We start from the raw sequence: 24854 nt of genomic DNA, 5'->3' as shown, positions 1-24854 counted from the left end.
TGTATCCATGTTTTCAATAAACTATCTAGTGTAGAGCGAGTCGGCTTGGTTGGTTGCTCATCTCTCCCTCCTTCCTCCCCATGTCACTCGCTCACACACACACACACACACACACACACACACACACAGCACTGTCCCTGCTAGAGCGGTACCTCTCTCTACCTCGCGCGTTATCAGCTCTATTTATTAAGTAGCTTAAAAATATATATACATTTTCTGCTGTTTCCCTCAGATCGGACAGGGTCAGGATCCATTCAGGTCTCTACGTACCGGGTCTAGTTATTCTTGGGTGTGTTCGGAATTAAAACATTTTTTACGCATATTGGGTCCGGATGGGAAAGCCCCAGGTCCATTTCAGAACAGCCCAACTTTTTAGGTCCATGAAGACCTTGAATTCAGAGCCCCGGGCAGGTGGTATAAGCAAGATAAGATGTTGCAGCTGTAATTGCATGTCACACTATGAGAGTAGTATAGTTCTAGCCTTCCTCAAAGACCTGATAGTTCTTTCCAATCTTTGTGTGCGTGTTGCAGTGAGTGTGTCAGAAACTGTCACCACTTGCCAACTTAATCTCCTCAATGACATCCAGCACAGAAATAGGATCCCCTGTCAAATGAACAGCTACTACAACAGGCTAGTAGAGCCTCAAGGCGAAATTTGGGATGTGTCCCAAACGGCACCCTATTTCCTATTGACCAGAGCCCAAAAGTAGTGAGTTACATAGGGAATAGGGTGTCATTTGGGACACAACCCTAGGCAGCGGTAAGGGCGTCTGAACTCACCTGCCCCCTCTGCCCGTGCGTCGCCTTGCCAACCCTATGCAGCGCCGGGGCACCGTCAGGGACGTGAGGCAGTAACGGAAGTGAGGGTCGCCCAAACCGCCCCCAGAGGGGCTGACCCACGGCCAGTTACCACTCTGGTCCAGACGAGACTGAGGGAGGGAGAGAGGGACAGAGAGAGAGTGCGAGGGAGATGGCAAGATAGAATGGGGGAGAGAGAGCAATAGAGAGAAGAAAATAGAAAAAGGGTGAAGAGAGGGGAGGGAGGAGAGAGAGAAGAGACAAAGCGGGAAGGCTCCGTCAGTAAGGCGTTGATGTGGTCAGCAGAGCGTGGAAGAGAAAAAAGCGGCAGCCCTGGCTGTGTGTGTGTGTGTGGCTGGCCGAAAGAGCAGCGTATGGGCTATAAATAGAGCAGCGGAGTCACAGGAGCGCAGGCAGCTACTCTACTCACAGCGTAGTACTGACAGCCGGCCTTCCTCCGGAACGCAAAGCAGCCATCTGGGTCATTCTCCTCCTCTGCCTCCGAGGAACCTGAATGGATCTAAACAAACATGGGGGGGGGGAGTTACAATAAGAGCCAGAGACAATAACAAATGGGGCTGGCTACTCAAGACAACAGCCATGATTGCAATCACATATCCAACTGCTACAACAAATAGACCGATAAACATCACCACCATCATTATCTGCACCCCAAATGGCACCCTATTTCCTATACAGTTGCACTACTTCTGACCAGGGCCCATGAAGCGGTGCACTAAATAGGGTACCATTTACGACGCAGACTTCATCACCACCGGCGTTATGAGTTTACCTGTGAGAAGGGTTCGTCATCAGAGCTGGGGAAGTCATACTGATTGAGGTCCTTGGGGTTGAACACAGAGGGGCCAGAGTGTTGGGGTGCAGAGAGAGGAGGGATTTTAGGCTTCTTCTCGTACTTCCTCTTCGTTCTGACCACCTCCGTCTTCTCCGGCTGGAATGAGGAGGAGCAGAAAAGGAAAACTGTTACACAGGGGTCTACATTATCAAAGGGATTCAGAGTGTGCCTAGGTTGGTCTCGCGGTCGAAGCCGCTGCCTCCAGGTCACATATACCGCTGCAGCAGGGTTTGAATCCGTCCCACTGCTATTTCAACACACTCCATCCTCCATATTTCCTCTCTACCTCTGTCCTATTCAATAAATGAACAAACATATATAGCAAGTCCTATGAAGGATAGAGAGGCTGTGCTACAAAAAGGTATTCCGAGCCCTGTAGCATTTCATATGGAGGTGGTGCCATTCAGAAACAGAACAGTGAGTCATTGGTATGCAGATGAGAGGCAAGGCACGGAGGCATGCACCAGATGCTTCTGCCCAGACAGATTGTGCCGCCGCCCCCCCCCACCCCCCCAACCCACTGACCACAACACACTCCACCCCTCCCTGCCTTCCCAAAGAGCAGACCCCGCACCTCAACCCCTCCCTGACTGAACACACTCCTCCATACCACTAGTAGAGGTTAGTCTTGCCTTTGCCATTCTATACCATCACTAATTCATATATCTTTTTATGTACATATTCTTATTCATTCCTTTACACTTGTGTGTATACGGTAATTGTTGTGAAATTGTTAGGTTGTTGGATATTACTGCATTGTCTGAACTAGAAGCACAAGCAGGGAAGAGGTAGGGGAGTAAGGCTACAGTACAGGGGGCATCAGTTAAATCAATGGAAGGAATGAAAGCAAAGTGGGGTGTGGACAAGGAGTGCGGAGGGACACAGTTACATCAATAGATGAGGGTGGGGATAAACAGTAGGAGAGTCACTCATCGCCCAGCGTTGATTGACTGCTCAATAGTCATAATGAGAAGGAGCTGTCCCCCCCAATGGCACCCTTAGTAGTGCTAGCTAAATAAGTCACGAAAGCTGTAGCATGATTTACTACAGTACCCATAATGCTGTGTAACATATCCGGTGTTATCTTAGTAAAGACGTTCTTGAAGCTACCATAATGGTGTCCCATCACCTTATCAATACAACAGCTAATTACCTTAACTAACCTGTCCATTGACTCGGTACCGGTACCCCTGTATATAACCTTGTTATGTAAATGTATTGTGTTACTTTTAGATTGATTTGATTTTTGTTTATTTAGTAAATATTTTACTAACTCCATTTCTGGTTAAGGGCTTGTAAGTAAGCATTTCACATTAAGGTCTACAACTGTTGTATTAAGCGTATGTGACAAATAAAATGTGATTTGATATGTGTTTCTTACTTTAGTTTTGTACTCCTTCATGTCCATGTGGTCTTGGTGGCGGTACTGGTTGCTGTTGGAGAGGGGAATGATGGGTATCGTGTAGACGGGCTTTACCAGGGCCCTCTGGGCCAGGGCCTCTGCCATAACTTCACTACCGTAGTCAGGCATGCCGTTCCTAGGGAGGACACAGAGGAAGAGGTGGTGAGGGTTATTGGAGAAATACCTTTAGGTCAAAACGTTGCACAATTAAACTGCAGGAGCATTCAGCAGTGTGCTGCCTAACCATGAGTCTTTCATAAGTACTTTTTGTACTTTGCACAGGCAAGTTACTGGATGTGAGCAGGTGACACCATTTCTAAAATCAGAGAAAATACTGCGAAAAGTAGTGAAGGAAGTTGGCCACCTGGGTCTCTGCTGTACAAGGGCAAAACATCTTCCATCATAGAACAATACGCCAATCCAACTGTGTGAGTAAAAATAAAACCATCAGGATGCAGACTCTAGCGCAGGGCAGGCTGATAACAGGCGGAAATTGAAATGTCACTACAAATCAAAAGCACTCAAGGAAAGAAGGAAAATCTAAACTTGCAGTGACATCTACTTTCAGATGGAATCTATCCCATTCTGATTTGTCATGTTTGGAAATGCGATTCCCAAATGGCAACCTGCATTGTGCACTACTTTTGATCAGGTCCATAGGGCCCTGGTAAAAAGTAGTGCACTTTGCAGGGTATAGGGTGCTATTTGGGACACAATGTGCCCCAACAAAGGGACAGCAAGCCCCAACAAAACAAATTAAGAGATAAATGCAACTAACCAACAATAAGCCCAGCTTATTCTATTATGTATTGACAAAACCATTTTTTTATGGCCAGTGTATTGAGTAAAAGTGAATGAGCTCATTGCTTTGACCTTACTGCACAAATAAGGTGAATTCTAAATTCTAATTGATAATGCATGCAAAAAAAAAAGAGCACTGAATGATGCCCCCAATTAACATGAGCAGCAAAGCCTGACTCCATAAAAATAAATACATGGCCTTGGTCAACTCTGCTAATACCCATCATACAGGATTTGTCCCAAATGGCACTCTTTCCTACATCAGGGTTCCCCAACTTGAGCCCGCAGGTGATTTTATTTGGCATCCCAAGTTTGCCGAGCAAAAGACATGACAAAAAAGTTATTTTAATTTTGGAAATTTGTTCTTAAGTATTCCCACACATAAAATAGATATGTGATTATTTACAAATGTAAGCAAGGTTTGAAATAATTACGTTTTAGTCAAATATTATATCCGTTTTAACTTCTTGCGGTCAATTTTCAGTCCACCAATTATTTGTAATTATGTTCCGACCCCCTGACCATCCACTCAAAAGAAAATCGACCCGCAGCTGAATTTAGTTGATGATCACTGCCCTATTATAGTGTACAACTTTTGACCGGAGCCCATCGTGTACTATATTGGGAATAGGGTGCAATTTGGGATGCATCCCCAGCCTGCCTTGACTCCCAAAGGAGGCTCCTTGGGTTAACAAACAGTAGGTTTAAACCCACAGGCTAGTACCCAATTCACAGAACCAAAATGGCAGGTGTGTAATCAGCCTGAAAACTAACAGCTGCAGACAGTCATTAACCTGCAATCACAGAGAAAGCAACTGTTTCTTTGATTTGGGGGACCAATCATTTATACCCACAGCAAATAGCATTCTAAAGCCTAGTTAGCAACTGAGACAAATAAAGTTGTTAAAGGTCCAAAACCCAGCGAGAAACCAGAGGGGAAAAAACAAGCTTTGAAGGCATTTCTCACCTCTTCTCTACGATCTCCAGGGTGAGGTGTAGCAGCTCCCGCTTGCTCTTCTCCCTCCTCTTGATCATCTCCAGGATGGTCACGGCTCGGCTCAGGTCCCTCCGCAGCTTCAGCATCTTCTCATACCCAGCCTCGTCGTTCTTACGGTTCTAAAGATCGATTTACGGAGGCACATGTAAGTAAACAAGATTCTCTCCTTACTACACTTTGTAGGCCAGTTTCCTGGACCCAGATTTCTTGAACTAAAATGTATGCCCAATGCAGGCCCTAGGAAACTAGCTCTAGGTTACAGCTAAGTCCAGAATTGTGTCTGGGTGATGGCATTGTCTTTAAAGACCCTGTTGTGGGAACTGGCCTCCAAACCTCACCTTTCTGGTCTGCATCTTCTCAGTCCTCCTGCGGAAGGCCACGTAGGGGTCTGAGGTGCTGGATCCGTCTCTCTTCTCCTGCTTCACAGTGGGGATGAGTGAGCTACTCTTACAGTTTTTCCGCTTCCTCGTCCAGTAGTCAAACACCTCCTTGATCAGCTCGTCATCCTCCTTCAGCAGCAGCTTGGCCTCCTGCAGGCTCACCAGCTGATGAGAGGAGGCAACACACATTTAGTCACACGGTTCTTCCTAGTACTCAATAAACCACCTAGACTAATCATGAACACCTACAGCCGACAAAAGTGCTTCCCAAACTTCTCCTTAATGACCCCTAGCCATTCCACTTATTTGACCAAATAGGCAGAACGGCTTGGGGTACACAAGGAGAGGTTTGAGAAACACTGGCCTATGTCCTAACACTGGCCTAAGAAATGCCTTGACCATTGTGGTGTGGTTAAAGTACCTGTGTGCCACTGCCTTTCTCCAGCCGGTCAATCATCTCCTCAAATTGCAGAGAGGTGATCTCCATCTTCTTCTTCAGCTTATTCACAAATGCCTCGTCCTCTGAATCCAGGTCGTAGTCCGGCTGCTCTGTATCCAAACTGAAAGCTGTGATAGAGAACCGGGTTGAAGTAAGAAATAACGCCAACAACACTTTGCAGTACTTTTAGAGTGCTTGCCAAATGGCACCCTATATAGAGCTAAGGGCCCTGGTCAAAAGTAGTGTACTTTATAGTGAATAGGTGTTACAGAAAGATGATAAATGGGAATTCTGATAAAAACACATCTCTATTTTTTGCCCACAATCAGCAGGGTAATGCTGCCAACTCCAGAAATACGCTAAGCTTGCAAAAAGCCTGCCATCATCCCTTTGCATATCTGGTTCTACATGAAAGTCCTTTAAAAAAAACAATGCAGACAGGAGTGTTTGTAAACTGGGGCTGAGAGGGGGTCCCCTGGGCTTACTGAGTATCCAGACCGACAGACAGAGTGCCCCACTCTCCCCCCGCCGCAGCCTGTGTGATTGTGTGTGTGGGTGAGTGAGTGAGCTCAAATGCTTTCAGACAGCAGGACACGTCTGAGATCACACTGCTGCTATTAGAGACACCCCAGGGGCTGACACAATCACTTAAACATACCTCAGACAGAGCACACACATGCAGCAGCATGAACACGCAGCAGCATGAACACAAAAACAAACTGCAGTATGCGCACACACACAGGAAAACCAGCAGACACACCAGGCACACTCAAGACAAGAAAAACAAACATCTGCCAACTAACTGCAGACAGATAGACACACAGGCGCGGCAGACACACACAGGCGCGGCAGAGACACACAGGAGAAAGACAGACAGGCTACATGAATAGTAATAGTCCTCACGCTGTATGTGAATGAGCTGCTTTGGCATCTTGAAGTCCCCGGGGTAGAGGGATTCATAGTAGGCGATGTTGCTCCCTGCTTCGGGGACGGGGATGACCATGTTGTCCCGTTTCTCCCCGTACACCTGCTGTGCAGAGATGGCCCGCTGGAGATGGTGCTCCTGTGAGAGAGGAATATAACAAAGGAGAGGTCATAGAGTCAGTCATTAGACCTACATCGTCAACAACAGTGCTTTTGGTGAGGTGCAATGACATACACAAGGAAAACATTAAACGAGGTTAGTCTGGAGGCCAGCAAAATTAACAAAGCAACATCATCGCTTCGGTGAAATGTAAACCACATAGCACACTGACTGACACCTTTAAAAACAGGAGTTTGCACCCGTATGTGAAAGGAGTCAACCATGAAGCATTCTCACTGTAGCAGGGCTCCAGACTGACCATTGAGTTGTATTTTGCGACCATTTGACTTGGCTGTGCGAGTAAAAACATTATTGGTCAGATCATTGCAAATTCTAGCTGGTCACCACACATAAAACGTCCTACTTTTTGGGAGGCTAAAAAGGTACACCTTAAGTAAAGTGCATTGATTCCTGCTATGAAAGTGCCAAACTTGCCCATTTTACCAAGGCCGGCTGCTGTGGCTGACACTCTATCCCTTCACCTGTGCCCTCTACTTAGCATACGGCTGGAAGGTTTAGGACATTAACTTTGCTGTTAGATTAATCAATTACAGGGCTTCCTACCAGCAATATTTACAGTTAGCAACCTGTTTATAGTTTCCACAACCTAAGTTAGCCCCAAATGAATCAGCCTATAAGCTTGTGCACAAAAACTTGTAGGCAAAAGGTTACCTATTCAGCAAAAAAGTTACAAATTCTGGAGCCCTATTTTGACAGTAAACTATAGCAACCTATAGCAGCCTTATTGTCAACCCAGAATGCATGACCATCACTGGTTTGTGTTGCACATCAAAATGACTAGATGCATTCCTGCTTTAACATTTTTTATTCAATATACCATCCCCGTAGTCTATTTTGATGTGATGTGGGACCGGATGGGAGCTCTTTGAGTCAGTGGTCTGCCTACAGCCTCGTTCTCAGTCACGCGCTTTCACTTGAGAGGTAGCTATCGTTCCATTGCTTTTCAACAGACAATAGAATTCTCCAGTTGGAACATTGAACTTTTATGATAAAAACATCCTAAAGATTGATTTTATACTTAGTTTGACAAGTTTCTTCGACCTGTAATATAACTTTTTGAACGTTTCGTCAGAATGGACCAGATCGCGCCTTTGGATTTGTTTACCAAACGCCCTAACAAAAGAAGCAATTAGACATAAATGGACATTATCGAACAAAACAAGCTTTTATTGTGGAACTGCGATTGCTGGGAGTGCATTCTGATGAAGCTCAAAAGTAAGTGAATATTTATAAATGCTATTCATGAATACTGTTGACTACCGAACATGGCGGATATTTCTCTGGCTGGTTTGTGCTCTGAACGCCATTCTCAGACTATGCTTTTTCTGTGAAAAAAAATTGAAATCTGACACCGCGGTTGCATTAAAGAGAAGAGTATCTATATTTCCATGTCTAAAAATAGTATTTATCGACATTTAAAATGAGTATTTCTGTGAATTCATGTGGCTCTCTGCAATATCACTGCATGTTTTGGAACTACTGAACGTAACACGCCAATGTAACCTATATCTATCCTACCCTGCCTTTCTAAGGTCTTCGAAAGCCAAGTCAAATAACAGATTACTGACCATTTAGAATCCCACCATACTTTCTCCGCTATGCAATCTGGTTTCAGAGCTGGTCATGGGTGCACCTCAGCCACGCTCAAGGTCCTAAACGAGATCTTAACCTCCATCGATAAGAAACAATACTGTGCAGCCGTATTCATTGATCTGGCCAAGGCTTTCGACTGTCAATCACCACATCCTCATCGGCAGACTCGATAGCCTTGGTTTCTCAAATGATTGCCTCGACTGGTTCACCAACTACTTCTCTGATAGAGTTCAGTGTGTCAAATCGGAGGGCCTGTTGTCCGGGCCTCTGGTGTTCTCTATGGGGGTGCCTCAGGGTTCAATTCTTGGACTGACTCTTCTCTGTATACATCAATTATGTCGCTCTTCCTGCTGGTGAGTCTCTGATCCACTTCTAGGCAGAGGACACCATTCAGTATACTTCTGGCCCTTCTTTGGACAATAAAAACCCTCCAGACGAGCTTCAATGCCATACAACTCTCCTTCCGTGGCCTCCAATTGCTCTTAACCGCTCTAGGGTAGGTGAGACGCTAACGACCCACCAGGCCAACATCCGGTGAAACTGCCGAGCTAACATTCTAAATACATAATTTGTTATAGTAAACATTCTTGTAAATACATGCATCTTACATCATTTAAAAGATGAACGTCTTATTAATCCAGCCGCTGTGTCAGATTTCAAAAAGCCGTTACTACGAAAGCAAACATGCTATTTTCTGAGGAATGCGCCACACACACACACAAGTATTACTAGCATTTTCCAACCAAGCATTAGCATCATGAAAGTCAGAAATTACAAAATAAATCGCTTACCATTGAAGATCTTCCTCTGGTGGCAAAGCCAAGTATCCTAACTACACAGTGAATGTTCGTTTTGTTTGATAAAAAGACATTTTTATAGCCTAACGAAACATTTGTAAACCGCTTGCGTCCTGATTTCCGTCTCATTCAACTTTGGTTGACTGTATTTTGGCCCAATGATCATCTTGAAATCTAGCTTGGAAATTAGCCAATAAGCTGAGGTAAACGACAATATGTAATGGTTATATGTTTGAAGACCAGCCTTTGTCGTAAACTCTGGCGTAAAAAGGTTCATTCACCATTGCAAATCCTACTTGACGGAGCCATGGGTGTTGCGCATAGCAGTACATATTCAGTAGCATTTTAAACAAGTTATATATATATATATATAAATAAATAAATAAATAAGGCAAATAAATCAGGAAAAGCTAAAACAAAGTCTAGGTATACAGATTTAACCCAAATTATAGAGGAAATAGATACAGCGAGACTGAGTTGCTTCAGAAAGATTAATCTTTCAGCGAAGCTAGTTTTGACATCCAGGCGGAGGACATGTTTCTGCATGGCGAGGATCAAATCAAATTTTATTTGTCACATACACATGGTTAGCAGATGTTAATGCGAGTGTAGCGAAATGCTTGTGCTTCTAGTTCCGACAATGCAGTAATAACCAACAAGTAATCTAACTAACAATTCCTAAACTACTGTCTCATACACAGTGTAAGGGGATAAAGAATATGTACATAAGGATATATGAATGAGTGATGGTACAGAGCAGCATAGGCAAGATACAGTAGATGGTATCGAGTACAGTATATACATATGAGATGAGTATGTAAACAAAGTGGCATAGTTAAAGTGGCTAGTGATACATGTATTACATAAGAATGCAGTCGATGATATAGAGTACAGTATATACGTATGCATATGAGATGAATAATGTAGGGTAAGTAACATTATATAAGGTAGCATTGTTTAAAGTGGCTAGTGATATATTTACATCATTTCCCATCAATTCCCATTATTAAAGTGGCTGGAGTTGAGTCAGTGTGTTGGCAGCAGCCACTCAATGTTAGTGGTGGCTGTTTAACAGTCTGATGGCCTTGAGATAGAAGCTGTTTTTCAGTCTCTCGGTCCCAGCTTTGATGCACCTGTACTGACCTCGCCTTCTGGATGATAGCGGGGTGAACAGGCAGTGGCTCGGGTGGTTGATGTCCTTGATGATCTTTATGGCCTTCCTGTAACATCGGGTGGTGTAGGTGCCCTGGAGGGCAGGTAGTTTGCCCCCGGGGATGCGTTGTGCAGACCTCACTACCCTCTGGAGAGCCTTACGGTTGAGGGCGGAGCAGTTGCCGTACCAGGCGGTGATACAGCCCGCCAGGATGCTCTCGATTGTGCATCTGTAGAAGTTTGTGAGTGCTTTTGGTGACAAGCTGAATTTCTTCAGCCTCCTGGAGGTTGAAGAGGCGCTGCTGCGCCTTCTTCACGATGCTGTCTGTGTGAGTGGACCAATTCAGTTTGTCTGTGATGTGTATGCCGAGGAACTTAAAACTTGCTACTCTCTCCACTACTGTTCCATCAATGTGGATAGGGGGGTGTTCCCTCTGCTGTTTCCTGAAGTCCACAATCATCTCCTTAGTTTTGTTGACGTTGAGAGTGAGGTTATTTTCCTGACACCACACTCCGAGGGCCCTCACCTCCTCCCTGTAGGCCGTCTCGTCGTTGTTGGTAATCAAGCCTACCACTGTTGTGTCGTCCGCAGACAGCAGACTGGTATAGGGATTGATTGAATATGTCCGTAAACACACCAGCCAGCTGGTCTGCGCATGCTCTGAGGGCGCGGCTGGGGATGCCGTCTGGGCCTGCAGCCTTGCGAGGGTTAACACGTTTAAATGTTTTACTCACCTCGGCTGCAGTGAAGGAGAGACCGCATGTTTCCGTTGCAGGCCGTGTCAGTGGCACTGTATTGTCCTCAAAGCGGGCAAAAAAGTTATTTAGTCTGCCTGGGAGCAAGACATCCTGGTCCGTGACTGGGCTGGATTTCTTCCTGTAGTCCGTGATTGACTGTAGACCCTGCCACATGCCTCTTGTGTCTGAGCCGTTGAATTGAGATTCTACTTTGTCTCTGTACTGACGCTTAGCTTGTTTGATAGCCTTACGGAGGGAATAGCTGCACTGTTTGTATTCAGTCATGTTACCAGACACCTCGCCCTGATTGAAAGCAGTGGTTCGCGCTTTCAGTTTCACGCGAATGCTGCCATCAATCCATGGTTTCTGGTTAGGGAATGTTTTAATCGTTGCTATGGGAACGACATCTTCAACACACGTTCTAATGAACTCGCACACCGAATCAGCGTATTCGTCAATGTGGTTATCTGACGCAATACGAAACATGTCCCAGTCCACGTGATGGAAGCAGTCTTGGAGTGTGGAGTCAGCTTGGTCGGACCAGCGTTGGACAGACCTCAGCGTGGGAGCTTCTTTTTTTTAGCTTTTGTTTGTAGGCAGGTATCAGCAAAATGGAGTCGTGGTCAGCTTTTCCGAAAGGGGGCGGGGCAGGGCCTTATATGCGTCGCGGAAGTTAGAGTAACAGTGATCCAGTAACAGTGATCCTGCCATGCAGGAGCTGCTCATCCAGGAGGTTGCTAGCTACAGCAAGTCCACTGTAGCACCTTCTGTCCCCTCTACCTCTGTCCCTTCTGCTCCAACCACTGGTGTTCCCCTGCCCAGATTAAATCTCTGCAGGCATGAATGTGCCTCAGGGCACAAAGGGGGGGGGGGGGGAATAGCATTTATGTATATAGTTCTTTCCTTCAAAATGTATTACTGTACCAATTCGGCCACTTGGGTACATTTGGGTGACTTCATGTCATGTCGCTCGCTAATTTTTGAAGTTCTGTCCAAAACTTTGCTCAGCTATTGTTGCCATCTTCTGTTCTTCATTCAAATCATCCACAGCATCCTATCTGTATGTTTGGCTGTTCTTGGTCATTTGAAAGATGATGCAGCAACAATAAAACAGAAAACGTATGTTTATTTCCTTGTATTTTCTTCTACCAGATCTATTGGGTTATATTCTCCTACATTCAATTCACATTTCCACAAAATTCAGTGTTTCCTTTCAAATGATACCAAGAATATGCATATCCTTGCCCCTGGGCCTGAGCTACAGGCAGTAGGATTAGGGTGTCTTTAGGCGGAAACTGCCTGCACCTGCCCGCCCATCCAACATCACTACTCTGGATGGTTCTGACTTAAAAAAAAAAGAAAAATTCTACCTTTATTCTACTAGGCAAGTCAGTTAAGAAAAAATTCTTATTTTCAATGACGGCCTAGGAACAGTGGGTTAACTACCTGTTCAGGGGCAGAACGACTTGTACCTTGTCGGCTCGGGGATTCGAACTTGCAACCTTTCGGTTACTAGTCCAACGCTCTAACCACTAGGCTACCCTGCCGCCCCAAGGGCAACTACAAATACCTAGGTGTCTGGTCAGACTGTAAACTCTCCTTCCAGACTCACATAAAACATCTCCAATCCAAAGTTAAATCTAGAATTGGCTTCCTATTTCGCATCAAAGCATCCTTCACTCATGCTGCCAAACATACCCTCGTTAAACTGATCATTCTACCGATCCTCGACTTCGACAATGTCATTTACAAAATAGTCTCCAATACCCTACTGAATAAATTGGATGTAGTCTATCACAGTGCCATCCGTTTTGTCACCAAAGCCCAATACACTACCCACCACTGCGACCTGTACGCACTCGTTGACTGGCCCTCGCTTCATACTCGTCTCCAAGCCCACTGGCTCCAGGTCATCTACAAGACCCTGCTAGGTAAAGTCCCCGCATGTCAGCTCGCTGGTCACCATAGCAGCACCGACCTGTAGCATGCACTCCAGCAGCTATCTCTCTCTGGTCACCAATTCTCCCTTTGGCCGCCTCTCCTTCCAGTTCTCTGCTGCCAATGACTGGAACAAACTACAAACATCTCTGAAACTGGAAACACTTATCTCCCTCACTAGCTTTAAGCACCAGCTGTCACAGCAGCTCACAGATTACAGCACCTGTCCATAGCCCATCTATAACTTAGTTGTTTGGACTACCTCTCCCCCTACTGTATTTATTTATTTTGCCCCTTTGCACCCCATAATTTCTCTCTGTACCGGCACATTCTTCCACTGCAAATCTACCATTCCAGTGTTTTACTGTATTGTATTTACTTTGCCACCATGGCCTTTTTTATCACCTCATTTGCACACGTTGTATATAGACTTATTTTTCTACTGTATGCTTGTTTTACTCCATGTGTAACTCTGTTTTTGTATGTGTCGAACTGCTTTGCTTTTATCTTGGCCAGGTCGCAATTGTAAATGAGAACTTGTTCTCAACTTGCCTACCTGGTTAAATAAAGGTGAAATAAATTTTAAAAATAAATCTTAAAAAATGGAATTAGTATGGAACCAAGACTCGTCCTAGTGCTGGCCGCCTGCCAAACTGAGCAATCTGGGGAGGGGGGCGCCTTTGTCAGGGAGGTGACTAAACTAGAGATAATTTGTTTTGCATGGGCTGCATCTCAATCTACCAAATCCGACTACGTCGTCCTTCTGCAATGGAGGTGGCCGAGCTACAGAGGTGTTTGTCAGACCATGATATATCCCAAAAATCGGCCTTCTCACAAACGTCTGTAGCATCCGAATGGTTTGTCCTACAAACTATTATAACCACTATGGAAAGGAGAGACTCAGGAATGAACACGACGGTCTTCTCCGTTTCGTTCTACAACCTCCACGTGTCATAGGACTCATCTGAAGGTAACCCATAAAAAAAAATGAAGGTAGTTTAGTGCCAACAAAAATAAGGGGTTACATGTGTCCAGAAAAATATAAATATGTGCTGATCTTTCTTACATCTTCCAGATATAGGACAGCCACTTCAACATTTGGCAGAAAATGATTTATTTGACTGTTTTTTGGTAATTTATGAATGTGTTATTCAATGCGTTTCTATGGGCTATAGTAGTAAAGGGCAAATTCAATTATATTTTTTGATACCTAAAGGAGTCCTAAAATTCTAAATCAAATAGCTAAATGATGCATGGTATGACCATCTTAAAACAATTCCATATGTTAGACTTTGAGGTTAACCCGTCTGCTCCCCTTCATCTACAATGAATCTAGATTCAATAGGATATTCAAAATCTGATGATTTTCCTGTTGGCCCAATCAAAACTACAGTAGAGTATCATCTGCAGGAAAACAGAACATTTACCTGGCTCTTCAGAAATGTCAAACCCATCATTCATAGGCAGCAGTGACAGTGACTACACCTTAGCTAGCTAAGCTTTCTACTGCATCGCTGGATTCCTCATTAGAGAGAAAAATAACTTGATTTTTGAATTGTCATGTTATGCTGAGAACTGGGTCAGACGATCAGTGGTGTCAACTTATCGGCGACTACTGTGACACTGGAGCCTGAGAGGGTCTTCATCAGCAACTCCGCAGACACAGACGAGCTCACCAAAGTATAGGCAGAGCCCCTTGAGCAGGCAACCAAAAAAGTCCACCCGTTAATGGTGGATCTGTCAATTACTGTGTTTTAGTCGGTCGAGGGGGAATATATGTCAGTGATGCAAATTTCTTGTTTTTGCTTGCGAGTTCAGTTGCCCTTGCAAGTCCAAAGAACCCCCGAGGAGATGGTCAGGTGACATGACAAGATTTAATTAACACACCAATGATAAGTGCTTGCCTTTCAACCATTAGTCAAGTTCAGTGGGCGGTGAATACTGTGTAAAGCTTGGGTGTTTGTGTCTGTCAGTATGTGTCATGAGGCACAAGAAGACTGACTAGCTAGCTAGCGTATTAAATCCAAATGTGTGTGTGTGTGAGAGTTAGAGAGCGAAGTCGCAGATATGTAGCGCGTGCAACCTAGCTAGGTATGTAGCTAGTAACTTATGGGACCTGTGTGGGCGTGCGAGCGAGAGCACACACAAAAATGGAGAATGTGTAGCCCATAAAACATTTTAAGTAACAAATGGGATTTGAGTGTTAGGTGCTTATATATTTACATTTACGTCATTTAGCAGACGCTCTTATCCAGAGCGACTTACATATTTGTCCTGAACACAGGTTACATAAATGCATGAAATGGACATGGAAGAAACCGGTACAAAATTATCTATATCCACAATAAAATGAGTCCTATATCGACATAACCTGAAAGGCCACTAAGCAAGGAAGAAGCCACTGCTCCAAAACCACCATAATAAAGCCATAATATAGTTTGCAACTGCACATGGGGACAAAAATCACACTTTTTTTTAGAGAAATGTCCTCTGATCTGATGAAACAAAAATATAACAACTGTTTGGCCATAATGATCATCGTTATTTTGGAGGAAAAAGGTTGGAGGCTTGCATGCCAAAGAACACCATTCCAATCGTGAAGCACGGGGGTGGCAGCATCATGTTGTGGGGGTGCTTTGCTGCAGAAGGGACTGTTGCACTTCACAAAATAGATGGCACCATGAGGAAGTAAAATTAAGTGGATATATTGATGCAACATCTCAAGACATCAGTCAGGAAGATAAAGCTTGGTTGCAAATTAGTCGTCCAAATGGACAATGACACCAAGCATACTTCCAAAGTTGTGGCAAAATGGCTTAAAGGACAACAAAGTCAAGGTATTGGAATGGCCATAACAAAGCCATGACCTCAATCATATAGAAAATGTGTGGGCAGAACTGAAAAAGCATGTGTGAGCAAGGAGGCCTACAAACCTGACTCAGTTACACCAGCTCTGTCAGGAGGAATAGGTCAAAATTCACCCAACGTATTGTGGGAAGCTTGTGGAAGGCAACCCAAAACATTTGACCCAAGTTAAACAATTTAAAGGCAATGCTACCGAAAACTAATTGAGAGTATGTAAATGTAACAAAAAAATAAATGCTGAAATAAATCTCTACTATTATTCTGACATTTCACATTCTTAAAATAAAGTGGTGATCCCAACTGACCTAAGACAGGGATTTTTTTTACTAGGATTAAATGTCAGGAATTGTCAAAAACTCATTAAATGCATTTGGCTAAAGTTTATGTAAACTTGTGACTTCAACTGTTTCAACAGTAGAAAAAGCAAAGGATCTTATTCCTAATGATGCCAACTTCATTACGCCACTCCCTAAAATGTAACAAATTACTCATTCGCGCTAATTATACTTACTGGAGTATTGCCGACCTTTGTTTAACCAGGGAAAGAGCTGAGAGTTCACACTTCCTCTTCTAATTATGTGGGGCTCCTGGGCTGCCAATTTGCCTGGGAAAGAATCCCTGGGCAAGAAGAGCTCGAAGACCCCTGTCGTAGCAGTATTAGCTAAGGCAGGTATAACCTGCAGTGTGGGTGGTGACAGGGAGAGAAGGACCCTGATAGGAAAGTCCATGATAGCTATGATACAGAAACCTTGCTACAAGAAGCAGCATGCTTGCCTCAGTTCCAGTCTGTTTGTGCCATCACGCCAACTCCTTCTCAATCTTGGTCATGCAAAACAGAGTTGGCATTGACAAGAGTAGAAACCTCTGGAACCAGACTAGCACTACAAGACCCTACTGCCATTAAACTACCTGAGACACAGCTATGCCACACCCCTAAAACAGAAATAAAACAGAATGTCACGTAGCCTATTTTCACAGCTGATTCATTCCAATGATTTAATGATCCCTGGATGCACAGGAGGTGACTCCAATAAAAGTTGCCTTGACAACCAAAGTGTGGCCTCCAGCAGGTGTTCAGATTTAAGCTGATTACATGGGTCTCGGTCCAAATTAGTGGATTATATAGGGAATAAGGGTGCCATTTGTGACACAGACGATGACTCCAAGCCAGTCTCTCGGTCCAAATTAGTGGATTATATAGGGAATAAGGGTGCCATTTGTGACACAGCCGATGACTCCAAGCCAGTCTTCTCAGTCAGAGCGGTGTAATCAAAAGGTAGAGGTAGGCTTACATTCAATTCAATTACAACTTTCCCCAGTTAGTCGTTTGTTCGGTCGATAGGCTGTTTGACCTGAGAACATTTTTAGTCGAGCAGTTGTGCCACAATTATTTGTTTCACATCTTGACTGACACCCGTCTCAGTAGACTAATCCATTGCAGAGAACGTGGGGATGGCACACCAGTATAATTTACTTTTAATTCCCAATCTACAATGCTTGTTTGGTTACTGTAATGTCTGTTGATGCATTCAATATATTATTATTACTTTTAAAAGTTCATTGTCAGAGTGGACACGTTTGCAGAGCGCACAACCTAGGCAACACTTGTAAATGGAATGAAATAAACAAACTTTTCACAAGTCCAATTTGTAAGTCGCTCTGGATAAGAGCGTCTGCTAAATGACTTAAATGTAAAACAAGTGGTCAATTTATTAATTATTTTGTTTGGAGTGCTCCGGTCAATGTTGAGTAAGGACACGCACCTGATTACGCATAAAATGTAGGTCTAGGCTACCTGGCATAAAAAACAAAAAACAACACTTTATTTAACAAGGCGAGTCCATTAAGAACAAATTCTAATTTACAATGACAGCCTACCCCGGCCAACACGGCCAATTGTGAGCTGCCCTATGGGACACCCAATCACAATTTACATCCATTGAGAAAGCCTATATTTAAGAACTATTGTCAATTTGAAAGATCTTTCCAGTTCTCCCCCTTTCGATAACCACTCTGCGTGTAAGGGGAGAAATTATGCTTGGATATGGTGGATACGTCTTAAAAATAGGCCTACCTGATTACTTATCCTTGCACAAATACAGCTGTCTGTATGGAGCTCACTGGCATGGGAAACTGAGGGTTCATAACTTTTTAAATGTTATGTTGCAAGATTGTTAACTTTTGGGGTGGACACAGTTGATACAATGTTTCAAGTTCCTTGCAGACAGGCCACACAGTGTATGTTCTACCTGCAGGCTGCAATGTTTTTATTTGTTGAATTTGTGTAGGCTATTTTTACATCGTTGGCAATGGAAGTTAATTTTAGATGTATATTTTCCTTTAGATTTAGATACAATTTTGATTAACCACATGCCAATGATTGAGATACAAAGACTGGCATGCAGATCGGTTGAAATGGTAAGATAAATTGGCACTGCAAATGGGAAAGGTTGCTGACCCCTGGTGAAGACCATTACTGGCAACTTTGGGAACATAGTGGCAGAATCTGCGAAAGCCAGCAGCAGCGGTGGTTCGGAAACAGTTTTTTCCCCCTTCTGGTTAGGCTCCCTCCTTAGTCATTTGTGTTTCAATTATTGAATCACAGTGTGCTTGAAGCATCAGAAAATCTGGCTGTAGCCTACATATTGTTGATTTTATTAAAACATATAGGGCATGTCCATATGGAGAAATACACATGTAAAAATGTTGACCAGACGATTGGTCGAAAGAATAGACAACTCCTGGCCGACAATTTTTTTTAAAGTCAGTGACAGCCCTAAATTAATTTCTTACATTCAATTAAAACTGCCCACACATGCCTGATCAAGGACTAGCTCAGTATTCAAGTAGATATCTGTACAGATTATAGTAGCCTAATAGTAAATTCTAGTAAAGTAGCAGGTGCACTGAACTCAAATCATGCAGCATCTCAACATTTAAGCAGGGATGTATAAGGCTGTGTGTACTGTGATGCTACCTAGCTAGGTGTAATAATGTTTAGGATCATGAAACACTAGCTCTGTCCTTGACATGTTCCTCTTGACGGATTACAAAACACAAACTGTGCGAGGCAGGCAGGGGTTGGAAATTGTTCACTACATGGGACATAATAGCCAAGCGCTCAAAGGGGATACCTAGTCAGTTGCGCAACGAAATATTTCTTCTGTATTCAAACAGCCCATCTGAATCAGAGAAGTGCGGGGCTTAACTGATTTGCGCAAGGGCGGAACTGCAGATTTTTCCACCATGCCGGCTCGGGATTCAAACCAGCGATCGCTTGGTTACTGACCCAGTCCATTCACTAACCAAGTAGCCCAACTGTACAAAGACAAATCCACCACAAGACAACAACAATCAATTTGGTACAGGACAGTAAAGGGAAAAGTTATTATGGACATTATAGAAACAGTATTTTCAATTTCTTTGTTTCCCTCACGTTCCTACATTTCAAAATTCCACAAACACTGCATAAAACATTGAGCTGTATAAAATATGCATCCTGTTGATTCCGGTATGGTTTCACAATAGCCCGCCAGCCAGAAAGCTTTGCGTTCCAGATTTAAAACCACCAGACCAGTTCCTGGTCAGGAGAAGCTAGCTACCAATCCATCCAGTTTGCCTAAGTTAATCAGCTCCCAGAGTGCGTCCCAAATAGCACCATATTCTTTACATAATGAACTAATTGACCACTAACACTGTGTGCCCTGTTCACAAGTAGTGCACCATAAAGGGAATAGGGTGCCATTTAGGATACAGATCCAGGGTTTCCCCATCCAGTTCCCACTGGTGTAAATGTGGGTCAGACAGTAAAGCAGCCACGCTGCATATCACTTGGGCCCCTGAAGTAAAACAGCCTCTATTTCCCTCGGTCTCTGTCACTCCAGGCAGTTACATAACAGAGAAAGCACAGGACAGAGGGGCTGGTGGGATTCTTCTGATAGTAAAATGAACTGCACCCCCAGTCCCTTCCTCTGTTTGCATTCACTGAGGCATCTCAGCACAAGACACCCCCCTCTGATGCCCTGGTGAGGTCATGAAGAGGCAATAACCCACTGTCTCTCAGACCATAACACAATGCTCAAAATTGGCCACTGGGTTTGTTTTGGATTATAACCCAAAACTGGGTCAAAGTTGTTTTGCATCAAACCCCCTGACAGTGTAAAAATGCGCACACACACAGCATCAGCCTGAACCAGGGGGTGGAACCGGTTCACAGAACAGAACCAAAAACATTTTTTTGAAGGTACAGAAAGAAATGTAACCTGGAACAAAAGGTCATCCACACTGTTCCTGGAACAGAACTGTTATTTTAAAAGCATGGGAACAGGTTAATAACTTTATTTTACGCTCCAGGCATAAAAAAAAAAAAGCCCCCACCCCCAAAAAACGCTAAACAATGCGCCTATGCAAAGCCTTCACGGTCAATCAAATATATTCCAGTGTCTGCCTGCAAGCTGAAAATCTTTGCCGGTGTGTGTTAAGGCTACTTGCGCCTCCCCCTCCGAAGCATAGACTACTGTACTTACGTTACAAGCGTGATTCAGAAGATGGAGATTTAATTAGTGAAGAATGGATTAACATTTCCAATGCTAGTTAAGGATACTATAGGTATAGTTCACATTTCACGTTAGATTTATTAACTACAAAAAGGTAAGACGTGTTTTTAATTCTGGTGCCGGTCTGCACGTGGGCTTGTTAGCTAGCGAGCTCAAAGGATATTCAAAGTTCCTCCCTAGGTATAATTCTGTTGACCTAAGTCAGACAATGCATGTCACAAGATGCACCGCGCTTTAAGTCTCCTCAATCCACTCACTCGCTCTCCACCGGCAAAATTTCAGTTGCATCTTGCACCATAGGTGGCACTTGTCTGTCCATCACGCATGTAAAGAACTCGCTTACCTGCTCGAGCAGCACTGATCAGTGATGTCATTTAATGTGCTAAATGTAAAAAAAAAAAACTTGATTACAAGTTTTAAAAAAGAACGATAAAACGGTACTTTGTGGGGTTTCGCACGGGTTTAGAAATGTATTTTACCGGTCGGAAACGCGGAACGAAGAACTGGAAGATTATGTTGGTTCCAACCCCTGGCCTGAACACTCAGATCTTGCTATATTACATTCAGGAGTCTGGGCTTCACTATACTCATAGATTGCTATAGCTACCTATCTAATATCTAGCAGCACTCCTACTCTGAGATGCTTTATGAACGCTGGCACTGGATTCTAAAATGCTTGTTTTCTGTCGGCTGTAGTCAGCTTGAATGAAGAATTAGAATATGGTCAAACTTCCAACAACAGACCCCATCTCTCCTTACTCCTGTCACTGAGACACATGGCTAAGAAAAGCTTATGCGCATGCTCCTGAACTAGAAAAGACAGGCACGCCTATTTTTCTGTTCATAATCAAAAATGATTGACTAGTAGTTAGTGTTGCACGGTATACCGAAACTTAGATACCTTTGAGACTATAACATGAAAAACAGTTCGGTACTAGAATTTCTCTTGTTTCTGTTAAATGTGTCTCACGTCACACAGATTGAGAGGATCGAGTCACTAGTAATATGTCTGAATCTTCAAGGGGGAAGTAGTAAGCTCGCTAGTTGTGCTTCTGCATGCAGCTGACAGCACAAGCCACTTGAGAAGCAAGAGAGAGAAAATGCTGACAGCATGGCTTCTAACGAAAACATCATACCTCCACGGCCGCAGCTTGTTGACAAAACTGGCCCCAGAGGTGATCTATGGGAATACTTTGCTTACAGAGCAGATGAGGACCAGTCCACCGAAACAACTATGCAAAAAGTGTTACAAAGCACTGCAGCGCAAGGAAGGTTCACGTTGCAAACGACAAACTATTTTAACACGTGACATTTGCATTAGTTTGACACAAGAGTAAAAATCTATTCGTGTCCTGTCAACAAAATTCCCATACTGCTATTGTTCTATAACCCTGGAACTTTCCTGTCCCATCCCAATTCTGCAGCATTGCATTAAGTGGAAACCAAAATGTTTCACTGGGCAAGCCTCGTTGTAGCTAGATGTTAAGAGTCACAACGGGACAATTTTAGCTCATCCAAATCCTGCCACGTTAATTCTCCTAACCTGAAAAAGTCATTTCTGCTGGTCAAAAGCAGCAGAAATGCCCTGAACAGTTTTGGTTTCCACTAATGCAATACAGCTGCTGAGTAGTCATAGCAACTGCTCCATTTTGCTGCTCAGCGCTCAGGAGACAGTTGCATGTACACAGCTGATAACCACATTACGAGATTTTGGCAATGACGGCAGCCCTTGTACTTACTGAAGAGTCGGATGAACTCGTGGATATTGGACATGTGTAATTGTGTGCATCGAAGGTAAAGTAGTAAATGACTACAACATGGTGCGAGGTGAGCGTGTGTGCTGACTGAAGGAAATGTTATAATTAAAAAAATAAATAAGCAGAAATCGCCCTTTCCCTGGTTGCTAAAATAGTTCACTTACATTTCAGTTTGTGTGACAAAACAAAGTTTAGTGTAGAGAATCACTGTACCCTTTTCCATAACCAAAAACATTGTCAGCTGTTTGAAGCTGGTTTGCAAAAGAAAAACAGTAATGGGAAAAAGCAGAGCTATTGCTCCTTAAACTTGCTTTCAATGAGAATGAAAGATCTATACCAATCCTGCCGGAATCCTACGTGTCAGAGAGAGTCCTGTTACTATGTCAACCTCTAATTTGCATCGTAACATTCTACTATCAACTAAATGTAAAGTGCTCATGAGCGACAATGACATGAACATATATTCAGCCTGACATTCACATGATCCTGATATGATTACATCCCCAAATTAATGTGAAATGCACTCATAAGTTAGCTGGTCTTGCTAGCAGTAGCCACTAGCCAGCCAGCAGCCCTGGGCGGAGCATTGCACCCTGGGAATCATTATGCTGTGTAAAATCCATCATATGGTGTGTCGACTACTGCAATATAGAAGTTTCAGAAATTAGCTTCAATGTGTTGTCATTTTGGAACTAAACTATTAATTTAATGCATTCAATTATTTAGCTGTAATGAATAATAGGTATAATGTATAGCAGTTGACCCAATAAGGTCATAGATGAGCAAATTAACCAATATGTATCATATTACATTTTAAAACAGTTTAGATTTCAATTGTATGCTTCGAGTCTCCGATAGGGTTTTGCACAAGACACATTTGATATTCCCTTACAAAAAAAGGAGTGCATTAACACTGCAGAATGCAGCAAATACTGCTTCCAATATATACATTTTTTACTGCAGTAATTTTGCTGTGTATCTGCATTACACTGTAGTTAATTCTGTAATTACTGCGTCCAAAACCAGTTACTACACGTACTGCAGTTTCAAAACAGAAATCTATTTTTGTAAAGGGTAATATGAAGTTGTATTTTTTAAAGGAATTGAAAATACTATAAGACTGTTCAATGTGTAAAAAAAAAATCCATGGTTATTCTGACTTCAGCTACTACCCTCTTTTTTTGCAGTGGTATCGTTTCGGTATAGAGTATCGTGATACCAAACCTGGTACAGTATCAATTCTGGTATCGTGACAACACTGCTACTTGTGACACTTCCAGACACGAACATGGTCGGTTTTAGCGATCTGTCCAAATGTGTTGCACATTCAAAACATGTCGACTCAATGTCTCCCCCTGGTATTTGTTCATGGTAAGGGCACCACTTCAAAGCCCATCCCCAGCAGTCTTTGGCAAAGTGAAAGTCAACAAAATGGCGGATGCGAAACGAATCACGTGACCCCTTTGTGCTTTCCAATACAATTCCATTTGAAATAAGTGGACACAACACGGCTAACGAACCCAAATTCGAAACAATACACGGTTAGGAATAGATTAACGGAAAAATGTAGGTGTAACACGCAAATTACGTCGCTATCTACCGTGTTCACGGTAAACCGATATGGCCGCCATTTTGTGCAAAGTTGCGCAGGCAAGGTAGCGACGCCCCCCATATTGTGAAAATGTGGAATACATATCAAATATGAATCTGCCAGCGATAAAACATACCGATTCTTCCTCTTTCTCCATCCCAGTTGGCATTTGCGGTACTGCCCGATTGATAGAGGCATATTCGTGCAGGTCTGGCAAGTCCTCGCAGCGAAAGACGGGTAGAGGCTTGGTAGCGTCCAGCGCCCGTGCCCGAAACGACAATTTACTCATGTTTTTTTTATAATGTAAGATTCAGCATTAATCTAACCGATAACCTAAGGTTCACAACAGTACTGCTTTGAGTTCTCATGGATGGATCTGCGATGTTCGCCAGAAGTCAACAGTTCGATTGGTAGTAGGGTAGGTATATGGAGATGCGAACGGAGCCGGGAAGGCCCGGGTTTTGATCGCTCTCTGTCGGTCTCTTTTTTCCGAGGCTCCGCTCTCCCTGGTTCAATACGCCATGGCCAACATGGCGGACATTACAAACTCTAGCAGCTCCTAGCGGCCCAACCCCCGGTCACACAACAGCCATTCCCACACGGTTTTGCACGCGTGCGCGCTCGCGGAGCCCAGGGGAGGGGGGTGCTGGGGGAAGGGGAGTACTCTCACGTTCCCACCGTAAAAACTGCCTGGAATGAATATTCACATACTAGGAGGCAGCTGCAAACCAGTGCGCGCAAACTGGCGAACATAATCTCTTGCTGTAAATGTGTTTTTTTTTTACATTTATTCTACAGCACAGGGCGACAGACTGGCCTGGCGCGATTATTAAGTTTGCACAAAACGCAGCCCCCCCCCCAAAAAAACAACCTGGAATACAATAACTTAATTTGAACTGTAAAATAAACTAAAGCAACTGATAGTTTGTATAAATGATACGCTGCATGAACTCGAGGGGCTACTTGAATAGTTGTATGTTGCATAGTTGTATACAAGTGCAGCAGACTGTTGTGAAAATCATTTGCTAACTAAATATGAAAAGAAAATCACTAATCAGTGTACCAAAGATGAGAACTAATTTTATGGGA

The 24854-nt window shown here is 43.5% G+C and overlaps 1 protein-coding gene across 1 annotated transcript in view; it reads right to left on the bottom strand.

The window, feature by feature from the left end:
* LOC135522622 (enhancer of polycomb homolog 1-like) overlaps nucleotides 1–24460 on the bottom strand; it is a 51594-nt gene extending 27134 nt beyond the window's left edge. Inside the window, exons 1-9 of the mRNA XM_064949060.1 lie at nucleotides 23902–24460; nucleotides 6577–6736; nucleotides 5656–5801; nucleotides 5193–5399; nucleotides 4825–4973; nucleotides 3036–3192; nucleotides 1592–1750; nucleotides 1229–1318; nucleotides 781–929 (exon numbers count right to left, since the gene is read on the bottom strand). Of these exons, the coding sequence (XP_064805132.1) occupies nucleotides 781–929; nucleotides 1229–1318; nucleotides 1592–1750; nucleotides 3036–3192; nucleotides 4825–4973; nucleotides 5193–5399; nucleotides 5656–5801; nucleotides 6577–6736; nucleotides 23902–24054 (1370 nt within the window). The 5' untranslated portion in view covers nucleotides 24055–24460. The remainder of the gene's footprint in view (nucleotides 1–780; nucleotides 930–1228; nucleotides 1319–1591; nucleotides 1751–3035; nucleotides 3193–4824; nucleotides 4974–5192; nucleotides 5400–5655; nucleotides 5802–6576; nucleotides 6737–23901) is intronic.
* Between the last annotated feature and the right edge of the window lie 394 nt (nucleotides 24461–24854).

This window comes from Oncorhynchus masou, chromosome 30, assembly GCF_036934945.1.
Source record: "Oncorhynchus masou masou isolate Uvic2021 chromosome 30, UVic_Omas_1.1, whole genome shotgun sequence".
Lineage (NCBI taxonomy): Eukaryota > Metazoa > Chordata > Actinopteri > Salmoniformes > Salmonidae > Oncorhynchus > Oncorhynchus masou.
This window is presented reverse-complemented; position numbering and strand designations above follow the sequence as displayed.